At 42.5% G+C, this 18843-nt stretch overlaps 3 protein-coding genes across 12 annotated transcripts; 2 read left to right on the top strand and 1 right to left on the bottom strand.

The window, feature by feature from the left end:
- Positions 1 to 324: 324 nt before the first annotated feature.
- Positions 325 to 4030, top strand: LOC118319102. 5 transcript variants are annotated; one of them, XM_035649224.2, is made up of 8 exons: positions 327 to 458; positions 670 to 779; positions 1585 to 1647; positions 1779 to 2027; positions 2109 to 2366; positions 3113 to 3361; positions 3456 to 3566; positions 3795 to 4030. In XM_035649224.2, exons 2-7 carry the CDS (start codon positions 701 to 703, stop codon positions 3548 to 3550), a joined length of 993 nt encoding a protein of 330 aa, XP_035505117.1. In that variant the 5' UTR covers positions 327 to 458; positions 670 to 700; the 3' UTR covers positions 3551 to 3566; positions 3795 to 4030. The 5 variants fall into 5 exon arrangements, with proteins under 5 accessions (XP_035505136.1, XP_035505117.1, XP_035505126.1 ...); XM_035649233.2 differs by having other exon boundaries at positions 3456 to 3579; XM_035649208.2 differs by having other exon boundaries at positions 3456 to 4030.
- A 784-nt stretch (positions 4031 to 4814) lies between these two features.
- On the bottom strand, positions 4815 to 11388 carry rpap3 (RNA polymerase II associated protein 3). Of its 5 annotated transcripts, XM_035649160.1 has the most exons (18): positions 11249 to 11388; positions 11005 to 11115; positions 10160 to 10320; positions 9895 to 10065; positions 9692 to 9802; positions 9488 to 9615; positions 9271 to 9392; positions 9111 to 9181; positions 8875 to 9009; positions 8399 to 8526; positions 8017 to 8138; positions 7809 to 7900; positions 7498 to 7590; positions 6520 to 6719; positions 6169 to 6346; positions 5799 to 5896; positions 5546 to 5646; positions 4815 to 5433 (listed from the first exon to the last, which is right to left on the bottom strand). In XM_035649160.1, the coding sequence occupies exons 3-18, from the start codon at positions 10310 to 10312 to the stop codon at positions 5348 to 5350; spliced, it is 1989 nt and encodes a 662-aa protein (XP_035505053.1). In that variant the 5' UTR covers positions 10313 to 10320; positions 11005 to 11115; positions 11249 to 11388; the 3' UTR covers positions 4815 to 5347. The 5 variants fall into 5 exon arrangements, with proteins under 5 accessions (XP_035505053.1, XP_035505063.1, XP_035505066.1 ...); XM_035649170.1 differs by lacking the exon at positions 11005 to 11115 and having other exon boundaries at positions 11249 to 11384; XM_035649173.2 differs by lacking the exons at positions 11005 to 11115; positions 11249 to 11388 and adding an exon at positions 10563 to 10732 and having other exon boundaries at positions 6169 to 6343.
- Positions 11366 to 13828, top strand: atp23 (ATP23 metallopeptidase and ATP synthase assembly factor homolog). Of its 2 annotated transcripts, none has more exons than XM_035649256.2 (6): positions 11366 to 11513; positions 11760 to 11805; positions 12108 to 12189; positions 12304 to 12441; positions 12818 to 12901; positions 13079 to 13828. In XM_035649256.2, the coding sequence occupies exons 1-6, from the start codon at positions 11366 to 11368 to the stop codon at positions 13280 to 13282; spliced, it is 702 nt and encodes a 233-aa protein (XP_035505149.1). In that variant the 3' UTR covers positions 13283 to 13828. The 2 variants fall into 2 exon arrangements, with proteins under 2 accessions (XP_035505149.1, XP_035505159.1); XM_035649266.1 differs by lacking the exon at positions 11366 to 11513 and adding an exon at positions 11585 to 11660.
- The last annotated feature ends 5015 nt before the right edge of the window (positions 13829 to 18843 follow it).

The following is an 18843-nucleotide window of genomic DNA, read 5'->3' as shown; positions in this document are numbered from 1 at the left end:
TGCCACCCTTTTTTTTGATAGTGGACAGTTATTTCTGGGAATGAAGGGCGAGGTCACGGATACAAGGTGAATGCTGGGAGGGCAGAAGTAAATAAATTTGGTGACTCACATCATATCAACCTCTGCAGCTCTACTCCAGGACTACTCCTATAATTTGTTTTCGTTTGCTTCCTCTGTAGCAGATATATATTGTGTATATATATAGAGAGATCCAGAGCGATGATTTCTTTTTTAACAATATGTCTGTTTTGCAATTTGTGATTGTCATTTGAATGGGACACACCCCCTTTTACAGTGCCGGGATATAACATTGTTGGTCTCACTCCAAACCATTACACCATCTAGATCACTCCCTCCAACTGGCTCAGAGCCAGAAAACCCAAGGACAGGAGCACCGTCATTCCTTCACTCTCACAGCTGAGCTTTTCCAGGATCCCATCTGCACAACTAGAGGAAAGGTTCTGTAGTATAATAATGTCGAAAATTGTTGTTTGTTGCTGCAGGAAAAGTCCATTAGAGTGAAAATTGTTTTTTACGCACTGTGGTCCACAGTCCAATCAATGGATTTGCATTAGCGTGACTAACAGGGGCAGGTATGCCTCCCTGATAAGAGCCGTTTGCCTGCTGATATTTGACTGACCAGTTGCGGCTGTTTTCTATTTCCCCCAGTGGCCTTTACACTTCACATTCTTATAGGAAGATGGATAAAAGCTGCACATCCAAACAAAACGGAGGACACTCAAATCTCTGCAGACTTTTGCTGCTGCTGTTTCTGGCAGGTAACGCAAGGACATTCAGTTCGATGAAAATGGGGCGGGAATTTTAGCTGTGATAACTTCTGGGTACAATCGTGCAGCCACACTGACTTTGATTGACTGTTTGAAATCTCGCTTCTGTCGTGTTTCACTATGAAACCCGCTTACTAAGTAAATTACCTGTTGAAATGCGATTGATCATGCTGTACAGTGTAACTTTCAATTTACATAATTTCTCTAGTACTCTACATTTCAGAGGGAAATATCCTACCTTTTCTATATATTTGAAATCTACAGTCAGTAGTTACTATGTATTTAAGACTTTAAATACAGAACCTCAGCTTTTTCAATATAGTTGATGCTATAAAAGTTTAGTGTTATAGATTAAACCACTCAACACTATGTGAAGGAATCAGAATAAGCTTCAACTCAGCAACAACAGCAAACTACCACTAACACATTAACGGTTCAGTAAACATAATCGAACAATATGATTGCATATACTCACAAGGGACATTTTTCTATGTAATGGGGTATTTTTACGTTGTTGTTTTTTAAGAGTAAGCCTATAAAATACTATATAATGTCTGGGGCCTAAAGTGAAAATTAGGAGATCATGGTAAAAACTACAAAATATAGTGTAATAGTTGCACAAGTAGAAGATAAATGAATGAATAAAGTCAGCAAATAGACTAACTAATGTCCGTTACACAGCACAATATGTGAACTTGAAGCAGTTATGGTTTCACCAATGGCACTTGGGGGGTTTCCCTGTGACAACTGAGCAATTCCTTCCTTCCTTATGAAGTATTTTCTAACTGCCTGTTAGGCCTTCCGTCAGTACTATCTTCAGATGGGGAGCATCCTGAACTAGACGACGATGACAACAATGGTAAGCGGTTTTTCATTCAATCAAACAATAATCAACTTGGATATCAAAAATAACTGTTAAATTAACATGTACATCTTAGTACGATCGCTGTAAAGAAATGTAGAATGGTGATTGTGAGGTGACATTTTCAGAGGCAGTGAAAGTATCAATTATTGGTCCGGACTATGTGACCGTGGGTGTGCCGAGCAGCATTGAGTGCGATGCCGGATGCCCTGGATGTACCTATTCTATGTCTTTGGATGGGCAGAGTGCCATGGGTCAGGGAAATGTACTAGCCTTCACTGTGAACAGCTGGGTGGAGGCTTTAACCGTGACATGTACAGCCACAGAGGAAGACACAAAGCAGACTGCCTCGACAACAAAGCAATTGCAGATCTTAGGTCAGTGGTCGTTGGGAACTGTTTTGTCAGCCATTTTGTCAGCCTTGCCCTTGTGGCTCATATCTGTCTTTCTCAATTTAGCCGGACCTGCCAACATTTCCATCACAGGCCCCGATATGATGATTCCGACAAAGAGCCACACCTACAGCTGCCACGCCTACTGTCGGCCATCTTGTACTTACGCCTGGAAGACAAATCATGGCCCGTGGATTGGCGGCCAAGGGAATGTGATTTCCATCACTCCTCAGGAGATGCACAGCTCAAAATTGATTGTCTGCAAAGCCACCAACAGCGTGTCTGGGCTGTTTGTTGCCGCCACTCGAAATGTAACCGTCATTTGTAAGTCTGCAGTTTCACACGATTCAGTGGTGGGTGAGAGGCCTGGTGAGAGAGACCTGGAGAGAACACGTTCATTTCTGGACAGGTTTCTGCAACCGTATTTAATGCTGCGTTCCATTATACCTCGGAACTCAACCCAGGAAGTCGGGGTGGTGATTTCTTTCCGACCTCCCGAGTCGCAGTTGAACGCAGCACAACACGACATAGCAAACATGACGATTTACACGGAGGTCGGTCCACCTCATGTTACTATATATAACTCATTCAAAGTTGACGAAAAAACATTGGTTCTTTGTTGCAGGTGATTATACATATATGAACACACAATTATGGACAATATGTTCAATTTCTGTGAATACGACACAGAGTTGTGAGGTGCGGTCCGAACATTTTTTTTTTTTGTCTTCAATTATACAGAGCCAGAGCTAGCTGAAAAACCAAGATTTTTTCTGCACACACACAGAACCGACTAGCTACCGGACCGCAAGGAAATATTCACTGATTTTAACAAAACGTGTATTGCTTTAGAATCCCTTACTGTCCCATATAAACGAGAAGATGTCTGTCTCATGTCTTTATGATAAATAGGAAGTTGTTTCCCAACAGCAATAGGCCTCTAAAAGCCTTAAGACAAAACTACAGTCTCGTCGTTTGACTGCACTGTCTTTTAGATTTGTGTTTTTACTTCATGTATACATTTCATGAGCTTTTGTCAGTTAGTGATCTGGCTTTTTTTTCCTCTCCAGCGGGTCCGTCAGAGGTCCAGATCGAAGGCCCTGACACCATAGAAATGGTGGAAAAGCATAAGTTTGTGTGCACCGCGAAATGTCTGCCATCGTGTCGCTACGTCTCGTCCGTGGACGGTCAGAGCCTGCGGGGCAATGTGATTGAGATGACGGTGGAGCAACCGCTTCAATCTGTCACTCTCAAATGTGAGGCACAAAACACCGCTTCAAGGAAGACAGCCACGGCATTTAAAACCGTGCAACTCAAAGGTAGATGAGCTGTGATAGGCTATCATGTACAACCTCACATCACATCAACATTGTTCTGACCTGCATGTTTTTTTCTGCGTGTGTGTGTTTTCAGGGTCAAATCCAAATCGCAACCCGTCTGTTCGTCCCGAGGAGACTTCAGCAGTGCTGCTGTTGGCCTTCGTGATTTCTGTCACTTTCACACTGTGATCCAATTTGCAGACAGGTGGCTCAGGAGAGTAATGATCTCAATAATATGATTTGCTTGGTTCACTTACTATTTATTCTCGATTGGTCTTTTTAGTGGTTCCTAGCATATAACCACATCAATAGGATTACTTGTTAATAGTATAGTAATTGTTATGATCATTTCTATTGGCATTAGGTGAACTATTTGCTCTTATGATTTCTTATAAATGATTTCTGTCTTTGTCTCTGTGTCTTTGTCTGTCAGACCTTCAGGTTGTTGGTTGGTTTGAATTGTGGTGAACGAAGAACTCACACACCGGCAATCCCACTTCTTCTTTTACAGCCGTCTCAGATGTTGACAGTGGGCTGAGCCCTGTTTGCACTTTGCAGCCGGTGACGTGGGAAGGCACTTCAATATCTGCAAAGTGTGGAGAAGATATGTAAAAACAAAACCAACATGCTTGGTGTCGTGCTTGAAATAAAATGTTCCAACACATCCAACATGTTTCCATAAAAGTTTTCTCAGTTAGATCACTAAGCTTCTGAGTCGAGCTTGTGCTTGGGAATGACAAAAGGTGACTTACCCCGATAGCAGCAGGGTGAGGGTAAGTTAGAGCAACCGCCTGAGTGGGTGTGTAGAGGCTTCAATTCTCAGGAACTCTAGGGAGCACGGCACGTTGGTCTGGCTCCACCTGCAGGCCGTACAGTGGTAGCACCGCACAAAGATCTGGAAACTCAAATCTTACCAGATTAAAATGACAGTAGGTCAATGTTTAAAACATTATGCATTTTTTTTTTCTCCAACGAATTTCTCAAAAAGAGTTTACCTTTACATTAAGATGTTTTCAAAAATAAATAAATAAATAAATAAATAGATATATAGTGACTGGTTGATAGGCGGTTATTAGATCAAATTATGTTATCTAATATCAGAATGTTGACCCTTTTCCTTCGTATCAGATTCTATCACACCACATATTTGGCAATTAATGCCCCAAGATTTCCCATAAACATAAATGGTTATCATTTTACAATACAAATTCTTTTACCACATATCACATCAGTTCCATACCTGATATTGCAGTATTTTTTTACCTTTTCTATGCCCAATATGTCTCAACTGAAATTCTTCTTTGAAAACAAAATGTCACAACACAAAAACATAATGAACATGGGAAAAGAATGATCATGGTGGTGAGATTAAAAATAGAATTTTCTTGCCAAACGATATGCACGATCATACTTTGCTGAGTACAGAGTTGACACATCACCCGTGTGACACATCTGAGATTGGTAATGTTAAGTTCGAACAATTTTATTTTTGTAGTTACGGACTGAGAAAACAGCCAACATACAAATTATAAAATACACCTTTTGCAGAACAGTTTTCTATAGTTGAAGCAGGTTTAGCCAGTGCATGTCATGGTTTTATTTTTTTAGCAAGTTTAATAATGAGAGAAACATTCACACGGGGTTGAGTACTCACAGAGACCGATCCATACTTTAACACTGTGTTCACACCTCTCTTGATAGGACAAGCCTCCTAGTTGGGGGGACAATCCTTTAAAAGATGTAGTTACATGGCTCCACGCTGATACACTGACATGTTTATCACATGAAAAAGCTCATACAGCATTATTATACAGAGTATTAGTACAATACTGTATGTGACAAGAAACCCCAGATTTTTTTTTTTCTGGTAGCACACAGAAGCGACAGCTAACATACCGCGAGGAGACATTCGCTGAATTTTACAAAGCGTGTGTTGCTTTAGAATCGCTTGCTGCCCCTTTAACACCGTTGCCTAAGATTGGAGGGTCACACGCCGTATTTCTTCTGTAAGGCGGCGACAGATGATTCTTCCAGCTCCGCTTGGTGAAGAAAGTCAAACAGTCCTTTGAGCACTAGAGAACGGAAAGATACAGCAACTGTCAACATGATGGACTGTGGCCAGCGTGAAACATGCGATGAAAAGTGTGAAAGTCCTCGGAGATGGCATTTCAAAGGGACTCTTACTCTGCTTCTCCGGGGACGACAGGAACATGACAGCCATGTCGAAGCGCCGCACGCTTGCTAGACTGCTGAGGATCTCCAGCGTAACTGCCGGTGCTTCATTCCTACACAAGAGTGGATCTCATTACACAATTTAATACTACACATTTTCATCTTTAACATTAAATATGGCTGTGTGCTTAACTATAACTAAAAATGCAAACAAAAGTTCGGCTCCATATAATTTTTCTGTGGGTATTTTTTTTAAAGAACTTACTTGATGTAGAACTCTTGCAGCGTCTTCAGGATCTGATTGAAGATCTCAGGTTCAAGGGAGTTTTGGAAAATCTGTTTGTATGACTCAGGTTTGATTTGCTGCAAGACAAAACAAACACACAAAGAACTCAAAGAAGTGCGACAATTTAAATCATGAAATTTTAACTTTTTCCATTTAATTCATGAGTTCAGATACAATGATTTGAAATTTGAATCAAATCTGAAAATCAGACTGGGTTAAGATGGTTATTAAGAAGATTATTTATGAAATTGTGATAAACATCCTTTCTACTGGCCAGGGAAGAAAGATTTGACCTTACTTTGCATATCCGTCTTCAATAAAACGATAAAAACAGTAAAACGCTGCTTACCCACAGATACTTGTAAATCATTTCAGGCTGCTTTCCGATCTTGCGGAGGTCGGCCTCCAGCTGGAAGCTGCTGGTGGGCGGAGGAGGCGGGTCTGTTACCGTCGAGGCGGCGGCGGTGGTGGTTGACGTTTCAGGATGACGAGCTATTTCCTCCTGCTCTGGTCGCTCCGTCTGTCTGCTGGGAGGGAGCATGGTGGACAGAAGCAGAACATTTGCTCACACAACACAATGCAAAAACGAGTGCTTTACACACTGATGAAGCACAGACACAAAACAAACAAACACAACAATCCACGTTGTGACTGACAGGTATCACGCAGTTTCAACCAGTAATATAATGGGGTCACTAACGGCTCAGTCGGGAGCGTGGGGGCATCGGCTATCTCCTCGATTTTTATCATTTTGGCACTAGGTGACGTCGACAGCGGGGACGACTGGTCCTCGGGCTCCCTTGTCACTTCCTGGACAAAGGGTGTGGTGCCCGCTGACTCCTCCTCCGGCACCATTGCTTTTCCGCTGACTTCCTCGATGTCGATCCTCCTCAGAGGTTTCTGAAGAACATCAGACAGACAACAGGGCGACCCAGTGTTAAAAAAAGAAATGTGTGCGTGTCTCTATCTTTATGACATAAAAAGTATCCCAGCCCTGATTGATCCTCATAATAAAGATATTCAATCTACACTCATGTCTTTTTGCTGACACCTGCTGGACAGATGGGGAACAAGCAGATAAACATGTTAGTGGGGAAGCAGTCAGTTTAACATTTGTACGTTATTTGTTAGTCGGATTTGTGTGGGTCCCGTTGGGTTGAAAGCTTATTTCAGTGTTCATTATGAATAATCATTAGTATTAGTCCATCATGTTGTTCACTATCTCTGACATATAGTCCAAGAGCCCAAATCATTTTCAAACAAAGTGAAGAAAAACATGCAAATCATTACATTTTGGAAGTTTGTACTTTTTACTTCAAAAACTAATCCGACTTATAGATTGACAACAGTGTTTAGGATTAACTTTTGGTCTACTGATAAATTGCGTCATTGTTTCAGAATTGAATTTACTACTTCTAAGCAAAATGTCCCATTTATCTGCAAACTGTGTTCTTTCATTAAAGGAAAACTAAACGCACACATGATCTTGCTTCGACATGAGACTTTTCACCTGCAACGCAATCTGATCGCATCCATGTTTTTTATCAGGTGTTTCCTCTCCTACTTCATTGTCTTTGATTCGACCAAATGCAGACACACAATTTTTAAGCTCCTATAAATAAAGGCCTCTGCACTGAGGGAAAAGAAAAATTGGGTGGAAAAAAAATGATCAACTCACAGTTGAGCGCAGATGTGTTGGTTTGTCAATTGGCCGGACGGTTCTCCTCTGTGAGCCGTCCTCCGTTTGGAGGAGGCCGCTGGGACAGACGTCCTAACACAACGAGAGGAGAGAGGAGTGAACTCAACACACAGTGGAGGAATAAACGTAATCCTCTAAATCACGACATAACAAATAACCAACAGAAAATAATACAAAGGTCGGAGTGAAATGATATATCTGACGAGCAGAGTGCTTTATTTCTTAAACAATGTTCACAGGAGGCACTTTCCTGTTTTTGCTTTACGGGCCAAACTTCATTATTTACTTAACATCTGGTTCTTGAAACCTACAACGTGGAGTTTCTGGAGTTCATTCAAGGCCTGTTTGTTCCCCGGCTCCAGCTTCAGCACCTCCTGAAAGTCTGAGAAACACAAACAGACTATGTTTTGATGTCAAATAACATTCAACACATAAAAAAATCCTGAATGCTGTTGCTGCCGTTTGCCTTTGGACGACAGTGTTGTCCTTCACTAGTACCTTGTTTGGCCTCTTCCAGTTTCCTTAAAGCCACCCTGGCTGTGCCCCGGCGGGCAAAAGCCTTGGAGTAAGTACTGTCCAGATAAGTGGCTTTAGTGCAGTCGTCCTCCGCCTCCTTAAACCTGCAACAAACACAATAAATACAAGGAGACGGTCTGTTGCTGCTTTTCAACTGTAGAACAATATCTCTACAAGTTCAAGTCAATTTAAAAATATTCATTCAGTTTGTTGTTTTAATAAGAGTTAGACAAACGTACAGGGTTAACCATTTTTCAATTATTTCCTCTATAATACAAACATTGGCTCTGTAGGGGAACAAAAAAACCCCTCAGAAGTTAAGTTTTATGCTCTCGTAAAGAAAATATGTCAGAGTTGTGCTCACTTCTCCAGCTTGAGGAAGGCCATGGCTCTGTTGGCGGGAAGGAGGACATTCATGCCGTCCGCCTCCATGCCTTGGCTATAGCACTCCACGGCTGCTTCGTACTTCCCCTCTTTGAAATATGCGTTCCCCTGAGCGGCACATTCGGGAAAAAATTAGGCACGTGGGAAGACTTTCTGCGAGTAAACACGCTGTCTGAGTTAGGGTTAGGAGGGTGCTTGGAATTTTGAACTGCAGTGGGCCGCTACATGATGAATTACAAACGGGATCACTGCATGAGCGAGAACATTCGCATCACACATTATTTTGTTCATGTGGAACAAAATGGGACGGGTATAGACAAAAGAGTCTATGGCATGAAACTGACTCTGGAAACTGGTCTGTATACATGTGCACATTTTTTAATTTACCGACATGTGAGCTCACGTGTCCAACGGGGAAACTGCAGCACAAGTAGAAAAAACCACAGTGGAACTGACTCTGTCTTTGTGTAGAACGGCCTCCTGCCTCCTCCGCTGTTCCTCCACCAGTCTCTGCTGCTCGGGATCAACGGCGGGAGCCTCGTGCGGCTGCGTGGCTTCACTTTGGATGGTCGGCGCCTCGTTCCCGAGAGCCTGAAACCAGCAAGGGAAAAGGATCAAAGGAAAAGTAATTTAAAAAAAAAGAGAAGACTTAACGGATGACGAGGACTCAAAATGATCATCTCACAACTCACCTCTTTGATTTTCTTCACTTCGTTCAGTGCCTCCATGTTCCCAGGGTCGAGCTTGAGAACCATCTGATAATCTGTTCAGACACAGATTCGTGTTTTTTATCACAGAAGACTGAAGGAGACAATCAATTTCTTTAAAAAACAAATACAAAACATTTGTTACCTTCTAATGCAGATTCATAATTGTTCAGTGCAAACCGTGCTGCTCCTCTTCGTGCATACGCTTTGAAGTAGTTGCTGTCCAACGCGATCGCCAAGTTGCAGTCGGACTCCACCACGGCGTACCTGCAAGGAGCAAAAGTCTCACTCGTTTGCAAGACAAAACATTTCACAAACATGACGCCAGCAGGAAACAGCAGCCAACGAGATCTGTGCTTTACTTTTTGAGTCGGAAGAATGCGGTGGCTCGGTTCGTGGGAAGCACGGGGTTGCGAGGATCCGCGCTCATCCCTCTGGTGTAACATTCGATGGCGTCGTCATACTTCCCATCTTTGAAAAGCTTATTACCCTGAAAATAAAAGTGAAACGTTTTAAGCAAAGGCATCATTTTTTTCCATTTGTAGCACTTCTCTTGCTGCATTTACCTTTTCCTTCTCTCCTAAACCTTTCTCCCGGTCAGCTGCAGCTTCCTCTGTATCCGACTCATTGGACTCTGCCGGACTTTCTTCTTTATCCATCTCTGCCAGAGCCTTGTCCTGTGACCAAGGGAAGCAGAAGCGTTAAGTCAGCTACTCTCACGACCCCGCCGGTCACATGAAGTATATTTTCAGAAGAAGACATCAACTACCACGTCAAACTTGTCCCACGATCGGTAGTCGTAGGCTTTTATCTTTGAGTCTTGTTTGTGCTCCTCTGCTTTCGTGTCACCGTTGCAAGCGGGCTGCATCATCTTCTTCTTTTCCTTTTTCCCCCTCATCTTTGATTTGTAGTCTTTGTTGCGCACAGGTGGGAGTTTCCTCTGCAACACATCACACAGAGATGCTGACACCTGAGGGACAACCAGGACATTACCTGCTCCTGAAGTGGAAGAACACTTAACAGCGGTGACAGACCTGGGTCTCCTGCGGTCCTCCTGTCCTCAGCTCTTCATCCCTTCTCTTCATGTCCGTCTCCCAGCTCCCCAGCTCCTTCATGAAGCTGTGCAGGTCCTCCGCGTTTTGCCGCATCTGCAGCTGTAACTCGATGGCTTTGTTCCCGCCGGACATGTTACCCCCTGTGAAACACACGTTCGTTTTGGACAAATTCACACTTGCTGCCGTCGTTGTTGCGCTTTAGTCCGTGTCGCCACGCGAAAGGAAACACGAGAATCACGTTTGATGGCTAGCGGCTAGCTAGTTAGCTAGCTAGCTAGCTAGCTAGCAGAAACGCCACACGTAAGGAGAATAAAGTGAATAGCCGCTAGCCATCAAACGCCACACGTAAGGAGAATAAAAGAAAGTCTGTAGTAACATAAACCTTGTAAAGTATCTTTCACGTCGCCCTCGGGCTGATAAACAAGGTTAGAGTGCAGCTGTCAATAGTTTGTCTAAGAACTACAACAGAATAAGTCGTTATTCAACGCTTTCTGTTTATGTCCGGAGCCATGACAGCGGAGTAACCAGCCGCCCCTGGTGACGCTATTATCCTGCGCCGTGTGTGAACAAAGATCGTCTATGGTACAATCGCCAACGTAGCAAATACAAACAAACAAACAAACAAACATACAAACAGAAAACCCCTAAAAACCTAACTGCTGAGTTGGTAAAAGATGTTTGAAAACGAGAAGCAACGCATAAGTATGACTTTCATTTTTCAACGATGAACATTAGCATTTTGTGTGTGTCTGTAGAATATCTGTCATCGCGTTGTACATCTTATGGATAAAGTAGGATACAGGCCCTGAAGTGAGTGCACTGGCCTGGGAACTGTCCTCCCCAGGTTTTGGTTTTGGTCCACACGCCGCTTCAAGTTGACAACTCGTCCGCACGTTCTGGATAGACGATCTATACCGGTGCAGCCTCTCACAAAACTATATTGAAACACCCATAAATATATTTTTTTAATTGATTAAAATGAAACGAGTCTCCCAATTTTATATAATAAAGGGTATTTTAAATAATAATATATATATATTTTTTTTTAAATAATGAATTACTTCTGACCTTTAGGGACCACGTGATCTGCCAAACAGCGACGACCTCTCTTGCTAGCACGACAGGAAAGCTAACCACTGGAGGTGGAGGGGGAACACTTCCAAATTGTAGGCGACACTTCTCACAATGGACCAGACGAAACAAGAGGGGGGATATGGATACGACCTGTTCCCGGAGAGGAGCAAGCGGAAGTACAAGGAGGGGTCTATCGCGGAGAGACTGTTCACTTTCAACAACAAGTGTCAGGTCATGCTACAGTTCGCCATGGAAACAAGTGAGCGTTCAAGCTAGCTAGCCCGTTTAAAGAGAACGACACCTTCGGATATGCTGTATGAACACATGACGTATCTTTCCATCGCGGTTGTGATTAAAAAGCACCAATGGGTGCAACGTTAAAGTCGCAGACTGGCTCGCAGCTGAGGTGCGCTAGTTTAGCGTTAGCCAGCCGTGGTTTCTGCCAGTGACTAACATTGACAGTAGACTGTACACTGCGATCTAACCGACCTCTCTTCTCCTCCAGGTCCGTACGCCAAACTCCTCCTCAGTGCCATGAAAAGTTCTGGATGGTCAGTATGTGTTTAGTCTGGCAGCTCATCAATTTGTCTCTTTATTGTATTACTTCACTGCTAATATTACGTGTATTATTATTCGTGGATTATTATGATACCTAAAGAAACAATTTTAACTGGTACCACATAATCCAGCCATCAGGCCTACATCCTGTTTCATCTGTCACCTTTATTAATATCTATTATCCTAAGTTATCCGTGTTTCCTCTGAGTTTGGGCAGGTTCAAAACTGAAATAATTGTTGCAGTGAAAATGAATGACACCCGGGTGACTTATGACTCTGTGGTCTCTCAACACAGCAAGATATTGAAAGACCGACATTTGTCCTGCGAAGATTGCGACGGGACAGTCAGCGGCGGCTTTGATGCAGCTTCTTCTCAAGTAAGTCAGATTAACGGCGGTCAAAAAAGAGAAAAGAGGGAAAAACAGTGCAGGTTGAGCTGCTTGTTTAGTCAGCAGTGATGACGATGATGATATTTGCTTTGGTTTTGGCAGATTGTTTTATGTCAGAACAACATCCACCAGCAGTCCCACATGAACCGAGTGGTCACACACGAGCTCATCCACGCCTTCGACCACTGCCGGGCCCACGTGGACTGGTTCAACAACTTCAGACACCTGGCTTGTTCTGAGGTGAGTCAAACGTGTTCCAACACTGGCTGGCTGCACCGAAGTGCAATCATGGTGATTCTAGTCTGACTGAGATTCATTCCTCCCAATCCTCACGTTCCCGTCGTCACGAAATGTGCATGTTACAGAACGTAGCCATTTTTCTCTGTGACTAGTTCGGCAGTTTCTGCCCACTAAGTACTGTCACTACAATTCTACAACTGCTGTTAGCTGTTGGCATTTGACTGAGTGGATTTCATCCATCCCCATCATTCACAACTCAAAGTTTTGTTGGAGCTCAAAAGTATTTTAATCATTTTATTGCATTTGCAGAAGAAAAAAAAATACGTTATCTTGCATTATCTTTTTTTTTTTGTGTGTGTGTGTGTCATTGTTTCAGATACGGGCAGCTAACCTCAGTGGAGACTGCTCCTTCAGCCAAGAAGCTGCTCGATTGAACTTCGGCCTGAAGCAGCATCATCAGGTACCCGCGCTGGGATAAGTGTAACTCGTGAGCTGCTTTAAGACAATGCCCTGAAATTTTCCGGAAGGGGGCTGTATGCGCAAATGTCTGCAAATGTTGTTCCAGACATTTTCTGGATGTTTCCCTGCTCTGTCTCACTAATCCAAAACGTAACTTCACCCCATTTTGCCCCGACAGGAATGCGTCCGAAGTCGCGCCCTCCGCTCCATCCTGGCTGTGAGGAAAATTAGCCGCGAGGAGGCAGAGAAAATAGTCGACGAGGTCTTCGACACGTGTTTCAACGACTACGCGCCCTTCGGACGGATCCCGCACAGCAACAGGGACGCCAAGTTTGCCAACAGAGATTATGAGAACAGAGATAGATATTATGCAAACCTTTAGTGTCGCCACGTTCTCACGTCGCTCCCGAGGACTGGCAGTGATGCTGACGAGAGCTTGGCAGCGTCGGGCGTTGGTCATTCACAAAGCCTCAACAGTGTGACTTTTTGTTAAAAAAACACTCGTATCCTTTCTGAAAAGATTTTCAGAGAATGATTCGGCCGTGGAAATATTAAAGCAAAGGAAGGAGCTGCTATACATTTCATTTTGTAGCCTTATGGAGACTCGCAATTAAAGGGATTGTAAGGACTGATTTTGATCTGCAAGTCAAATTTTAGTTGAGGCACCAGTGAGTCTTGTCATTTTGACTTTTAAGGGGATCAATGGTTGCTCTTAAGGGGACGCAAGATTTCCTTTTCGTCCATCGACATTTGCCGTGAACATCCTCCAGCGACAAGCAAGGGTGTTCAGTATTTCTCTGGCTGTCGGCTCTTCATCTCGTTGCCGAGTGGCTTCCACTGATTTCATGTATATTGAGCAGGTTGTGCTTAAATTAAACCGAGTCACATGTATGTGAATTAAAGTTTGATTCCTCTGCGGGGGGTTTTATGTTTGTGGCAAGTTACTTTTCAGGACATGAGGGTTTTTCCCGTTTCATTGGACCTTGGCACGGGAAATTTGAATTTCTGGCTCGCCCCCCCCCCCAAAAAAAAGGACTCGCAAGTATATTGCTGATTATAATGCTTTTACGCTTAATACTTCTAAGGGATCCTTGTTCTTAATGTGATGAGTGAAGCGAGAGAAGTTCCTCCACAACAACACGGACAACTTTGTTCAACATCTGCTTCACCACACCCAAATGTCATTGGCGACATCTTTATTGGACATTAGCATTTAAAGGATCTCGCATCGCTTCGCAGAGATTAATGAGGGAGCGCGTTATGAGGGAATTAGCCTCACAATAATCCCCCCTTTCCTCCCCCATGCCTGCTTATCTGAAAGACAACAGCCTCTGCATCACAATCACAAAGTCACTTTGTCTGCTGCTGGAGTGTAATATGACATATTATCTTAATATTCTCGTCTGAAAGAACCACAAAAGCAAAAGGAAGAGCGTTGGCTCGAACAACAGTGGGGGCGGCCGGGTGAGGATGGGATGAGCAGAGAAGATTAAGTTACTTTCAGAAACTTAACAGAGAAAATAATGAAAAACAGCTTCAAGGCGGCGGGACTAATGTGACACAAACACGAGAGGACAAAAGACAGAGCAATGTCATACACCCAAGTACACAAAATAAATAAATAAATCATACAAAACAACCGAATTACTGTTGGAATTGTGTACATATCAAATGCCAGCTACTTAGTACATTTGATACAATTAGACGTGCCAAGCAAGGTTGAGAATTTGCAAGTTGATTTGTTTTCGTGCTCTTGTATCGCGTCCAAGTCCTCGCAACAAACCCAGCTCCACATTCATGTCTCGTATTCAGTCTAAAAATACTGGAATCAACACAATGTTAACGTTTATAATTACAGAATGATATCTCCTCCTAGGTTAATTGTTAAAAAGAACTACAGAGGATGAGACCATAAAGTTCTCAGTGATAGCTATACGGGGCCCTGTTCAGTTAAATTCAGTTGCAATTAAACAAAACAAAGAGGTGCAGGAAAAAGGGAGGCAGTCAAATTTAAACCCAACAAACTTTTCACACATTAAGAATGTGTATAAAAGTTGTGTAGATTTGCTTATTGAACAACCAGCAGACCAGAGACGTTGAAACACCGGGGGTAACGTGAGACACTGGCCTCTACCAAAAAGTTAAAGACATTTCCAAAAAAATAACCAAACCCTAAGTGCAGCAGGTAACACTCATATTATGCTGAATGATTTCCAATGCTGGTGTCAAATCTTCTGCATCTGTTGTGGGACATCCGCTCCTTTTGAACCATGAAAGAACTGTTTTGTGTATGTTCTGCTCTGTCTTCTTCACCTCTCCTGTATCTGTCGCTCTCCTCATCACTACTCTTTCTTGTAGACTGCAACCCTAAAAAGCATTCTCATCACAAAACATGACATGAATTTCACAAACAGGATAAAATCATGTATGATGCATATATTTCCATTTATATCCCGGCAAAGGAATATAGTTGTGGCAATATCTCTCTTCAGCATGGATCATTATCAGTGCCCCCCCAGCTGTCATACTGTAATCAGCCTGTGTTGTGGGGCTGTAATAACCATGTCATGATGAATGCATGCAGTACCACCACTGTCCACTAGATGGGAGTTTTGACCCACTAATCCTCACCATCAGGCTCCAAAAGCGAGTCCAATCCAAACTTGAAAGGAAAAGTGCTGTTACTGTTCTATCGATACATATAATTCAAGTTGTTTCCTCGAGTTCTGGTTCCAGGTGAATGTCAGGCCCTTTACGAGCAGACGTAGGGGCAGTGCACTAATCAAGTTGCCGCTGGGAAGAGCGACAACTTCCATTACTCCATCTGTTTAAGCAGGTATAGGTCCTCACTCTGATCTAATTAGGATGCTCCAGCAACACTGAAATCCCCTCAGCTTGACTGCTGTACAGGACAACACATGAACCCCCCTGAGAGCACTTAATTTGAATAATGCCAGGTTTAGTTGTAGCACGGAGAGGCTACGAAGAGCGAGGACTCCCGCTTTGTCTTTGTGAAGTTGAGTGGTGGGTGGTGGTGGAGATAATAATGAGAGACGGCTGAATTATTTAGCTGGATGTGAAGAAAGCACTGAGATATTGGTACTGCGACTTTTGAAGGAGACAACGCCTCTGCGCAGTACATCTATTCAGAGAAGCGTCTGACAGGTTCCTTTTCGGGAGGGAAAGTGTTTTCACGCGTCTTCTTAAAGAGGTTTTCAGATGACTTTGAAAGGAACATGAAGGAAAAGCAGAAAAAAAAGCAGAGAAGAGACCTGGGGAAAAGCCAGGCGACGTGACATTCTTTGGCCGAGATGGACGTTTTTTTTGTGTGTCCCATCTCCAGCACCATGGGGAAACACTTGAACAAAGAAACACATATTGAGTCCAGTCACCTGCTCTGTAGCCTGAGGAGAACAATCATATTCAGCTGATTGAGGACAAGGGGTGCATATCTCAAGATGGCCGCCCGTCACATCGTATCTTGGCGCAAATATCGAAGACTGTCGGCAGTATTATCAAAGTTTCACCTCATGATTAAGCAGTCGTAGTAGCTTGTATTAGCCCCATCATTATTTGCAATATGGATTATTATTATTACTATTTCAATGAAACAAAGATTTTGGGGATATGAGCTCATTCACTTTCTTGACGAGAATTGTTATTTTATCATCATAGTAAGTGATAGTATAGTGGTAGTAGCTTAATGTATACTCATGGTAATATGACATTCAGCCTTTTAAAATACTCTTTCCCCATCATGGAATGTTTGCCTAAGTTTGATTCACATTTTTGGCAAAGAGAGAACAGTTATGACTGCAATCAAAAGGGCAGTCATAACCCTCAAAATTAACAAGAACATATTCAAGTTTTATATGGAAAATAAAACGAATACCCCGTTTACATGACAAAAAATCAGCAAAAAGTCTTTGTCTTCTTCATTACTTAAATCCACGCATGACCATTGAATATCCAGAAAGCATTGGTTTTTACTTAATAAAGTTCTTGATAGAGATACTTTGGGGTGTGGTGTAATTCATTAGGTTGTTAACGGGCAACACTAACAGTGGAAGAAGAGAAAAGTTCCATTAATCATTATAATTCGCAGCACAAATCCTCTGGAGGCGCAGCGCCTAACCTGACAATTAACTTCCCCAGCAGGGAGGCACTGTTTGAGACCGCCATTTGTGTAAATCAATTAATTATGTGCGCAAGTTGAGGATTAATTAAGAAGGTGTTTAAAGTTGGCAGAGATCAGCTTTGTCTATATTATACTGCAATTCCAAGTTATGTGAACAAAAATCATAATAAGGCCACCGATAACCGATACACAACGGTCAGTTGATGCAAATCAGGAAACACATTCTCGGAATTATGCACCAACCATTGAACAGTTTTTCTTCAAACTAACAACAAATAAGTCCCTATGGATCCATCCTAAATTTAAATCAATTTCAAATCTCTGTTGATAATGGATTACTGTTCAAGCCTGCTAATTCGGTAACCTAATCTTATCAACCTGTTGCCATGGAGTACATTGAGCATCGCAGTCTACTGTGTGAGGGTTTATGTCTTAAAATACCCAGAGTTACAGTATCTTAATGAGATAAACACAGATTTGGTAGCCTTTAATGAAGGATTTATTTTTCAATATGCCCGTGATCAGGAAAAAAAGGGAGTAGTCTTGTAAAATGATTGAAGGCCATTAAGAGTAAAAACCTTTATGAGTTATTATTTGTACCGGCATATCTTAAAGCTACTATATGTCACACTCGGAAAATCATGCTTATTAATGACACCGGTGCCCATTTAGTGAACTGCAGTCTGCATCCAGTCGCTAGTGCTCATGTAGCAGGCATGGAAAAGTGTTTGTATTCCACCAAATATCCCTCATTTTTACTGTGTATTCATTTTTGTTTATTTGCTCCTTATTCAATGAAGGGACTGTGTATGTATTTTGCATGGGTAATGCGCCCTCTGCTGGTCGTTTTGTGGACGTACTGTTCGTTTTCCCGGCTCTCGTCAGACGATGTTGGATCTGGCCGAGAGCGGTAGGTACTTTGTGTAGCGTGGGGCGGATGTATAAAATAAGATGTTTAATGTGTATTTAAGTGATTTGACAGGCTGATTGTGGTTAGTATAGATTTTCAGCAGTTGGACTGCTTCATTCTCTTCCGTGTATTTTTGTTTATTATTCAGTTCTGAGTGTTTTAGGGAGCTAGCTTACATGCCATGTTTTCACATGTATCTGCATTGGCGGGTATATGTATATTCTCTTTATGTTGTTAGACGTGTGTCGAGGGCATATGACCAACACTGTGTTTCTCCTCTCTAAAACACTGAACAGGTATGTTATTTGCACAGGACTTATTGTGATTTAAAATTTGTATTTTGTAATGCTGTGAGGTTGCAGTTAAAGTGTGAGTGTGAGACATCTGAGAGCAGTTTTATATAGGCTATATATATATTTTTATATTCTTATTTTGTATTTTTGAATTTATTGTTTCAAATGTGGGAATTTTATTTGATTGAGAAATGAAAATTATTTCGGAGACGATGTTGGATCTGGACGAGAGCGGCGTGTGTTGTGGGCATATGACCAACGGTGTGTTTCTCCTCTCTAAAACATTGTACAGCTTGCAGCAGCACTAAATGTCCTGTGCCTAAGCCCGAGTCTCCAGTCGTCTGCTTCACACGTTAGACACAACGCAGGTAACCGGTACTGAGGCCAGGCCAGTTACACTCACATGCGAACTCACGCTCGCGATCATCCTGAACTCAGACAAAACCTTGACGTGAACATACTTTACAAGAGACTGATCGAGACTGACCGGCTATTACACTGTTATTTTAGTTTGATGATAAACTAGAAGGGCGCTCGGAGACTGCATATCTCCACCAAGACTAACGACCTATCACGCCATGTAAGAGAAAGTAAAAAAGAAT

Source organism: Scophthalmus maximus, chromosome 12, assembly GCF_022379125.1.
Source record: "Scophthalmus maximus strain ysfricsl-2021 chromosome 12, ASM2237912v1, whole genome shotgun sequence".
NCBI classification, from domain to species: Eukaryota; Metazoa; Chordata; class Actinopteri; order Pleuronectiformes; family Scophthalmidae; genus Scophthalmus; species Scophthalmus maximus.
The sequence above is the reverse complement of the archived record's forward strand: the minus strand, read 5'-3'. Positions and strand labels throughout refer to the sequence as shown.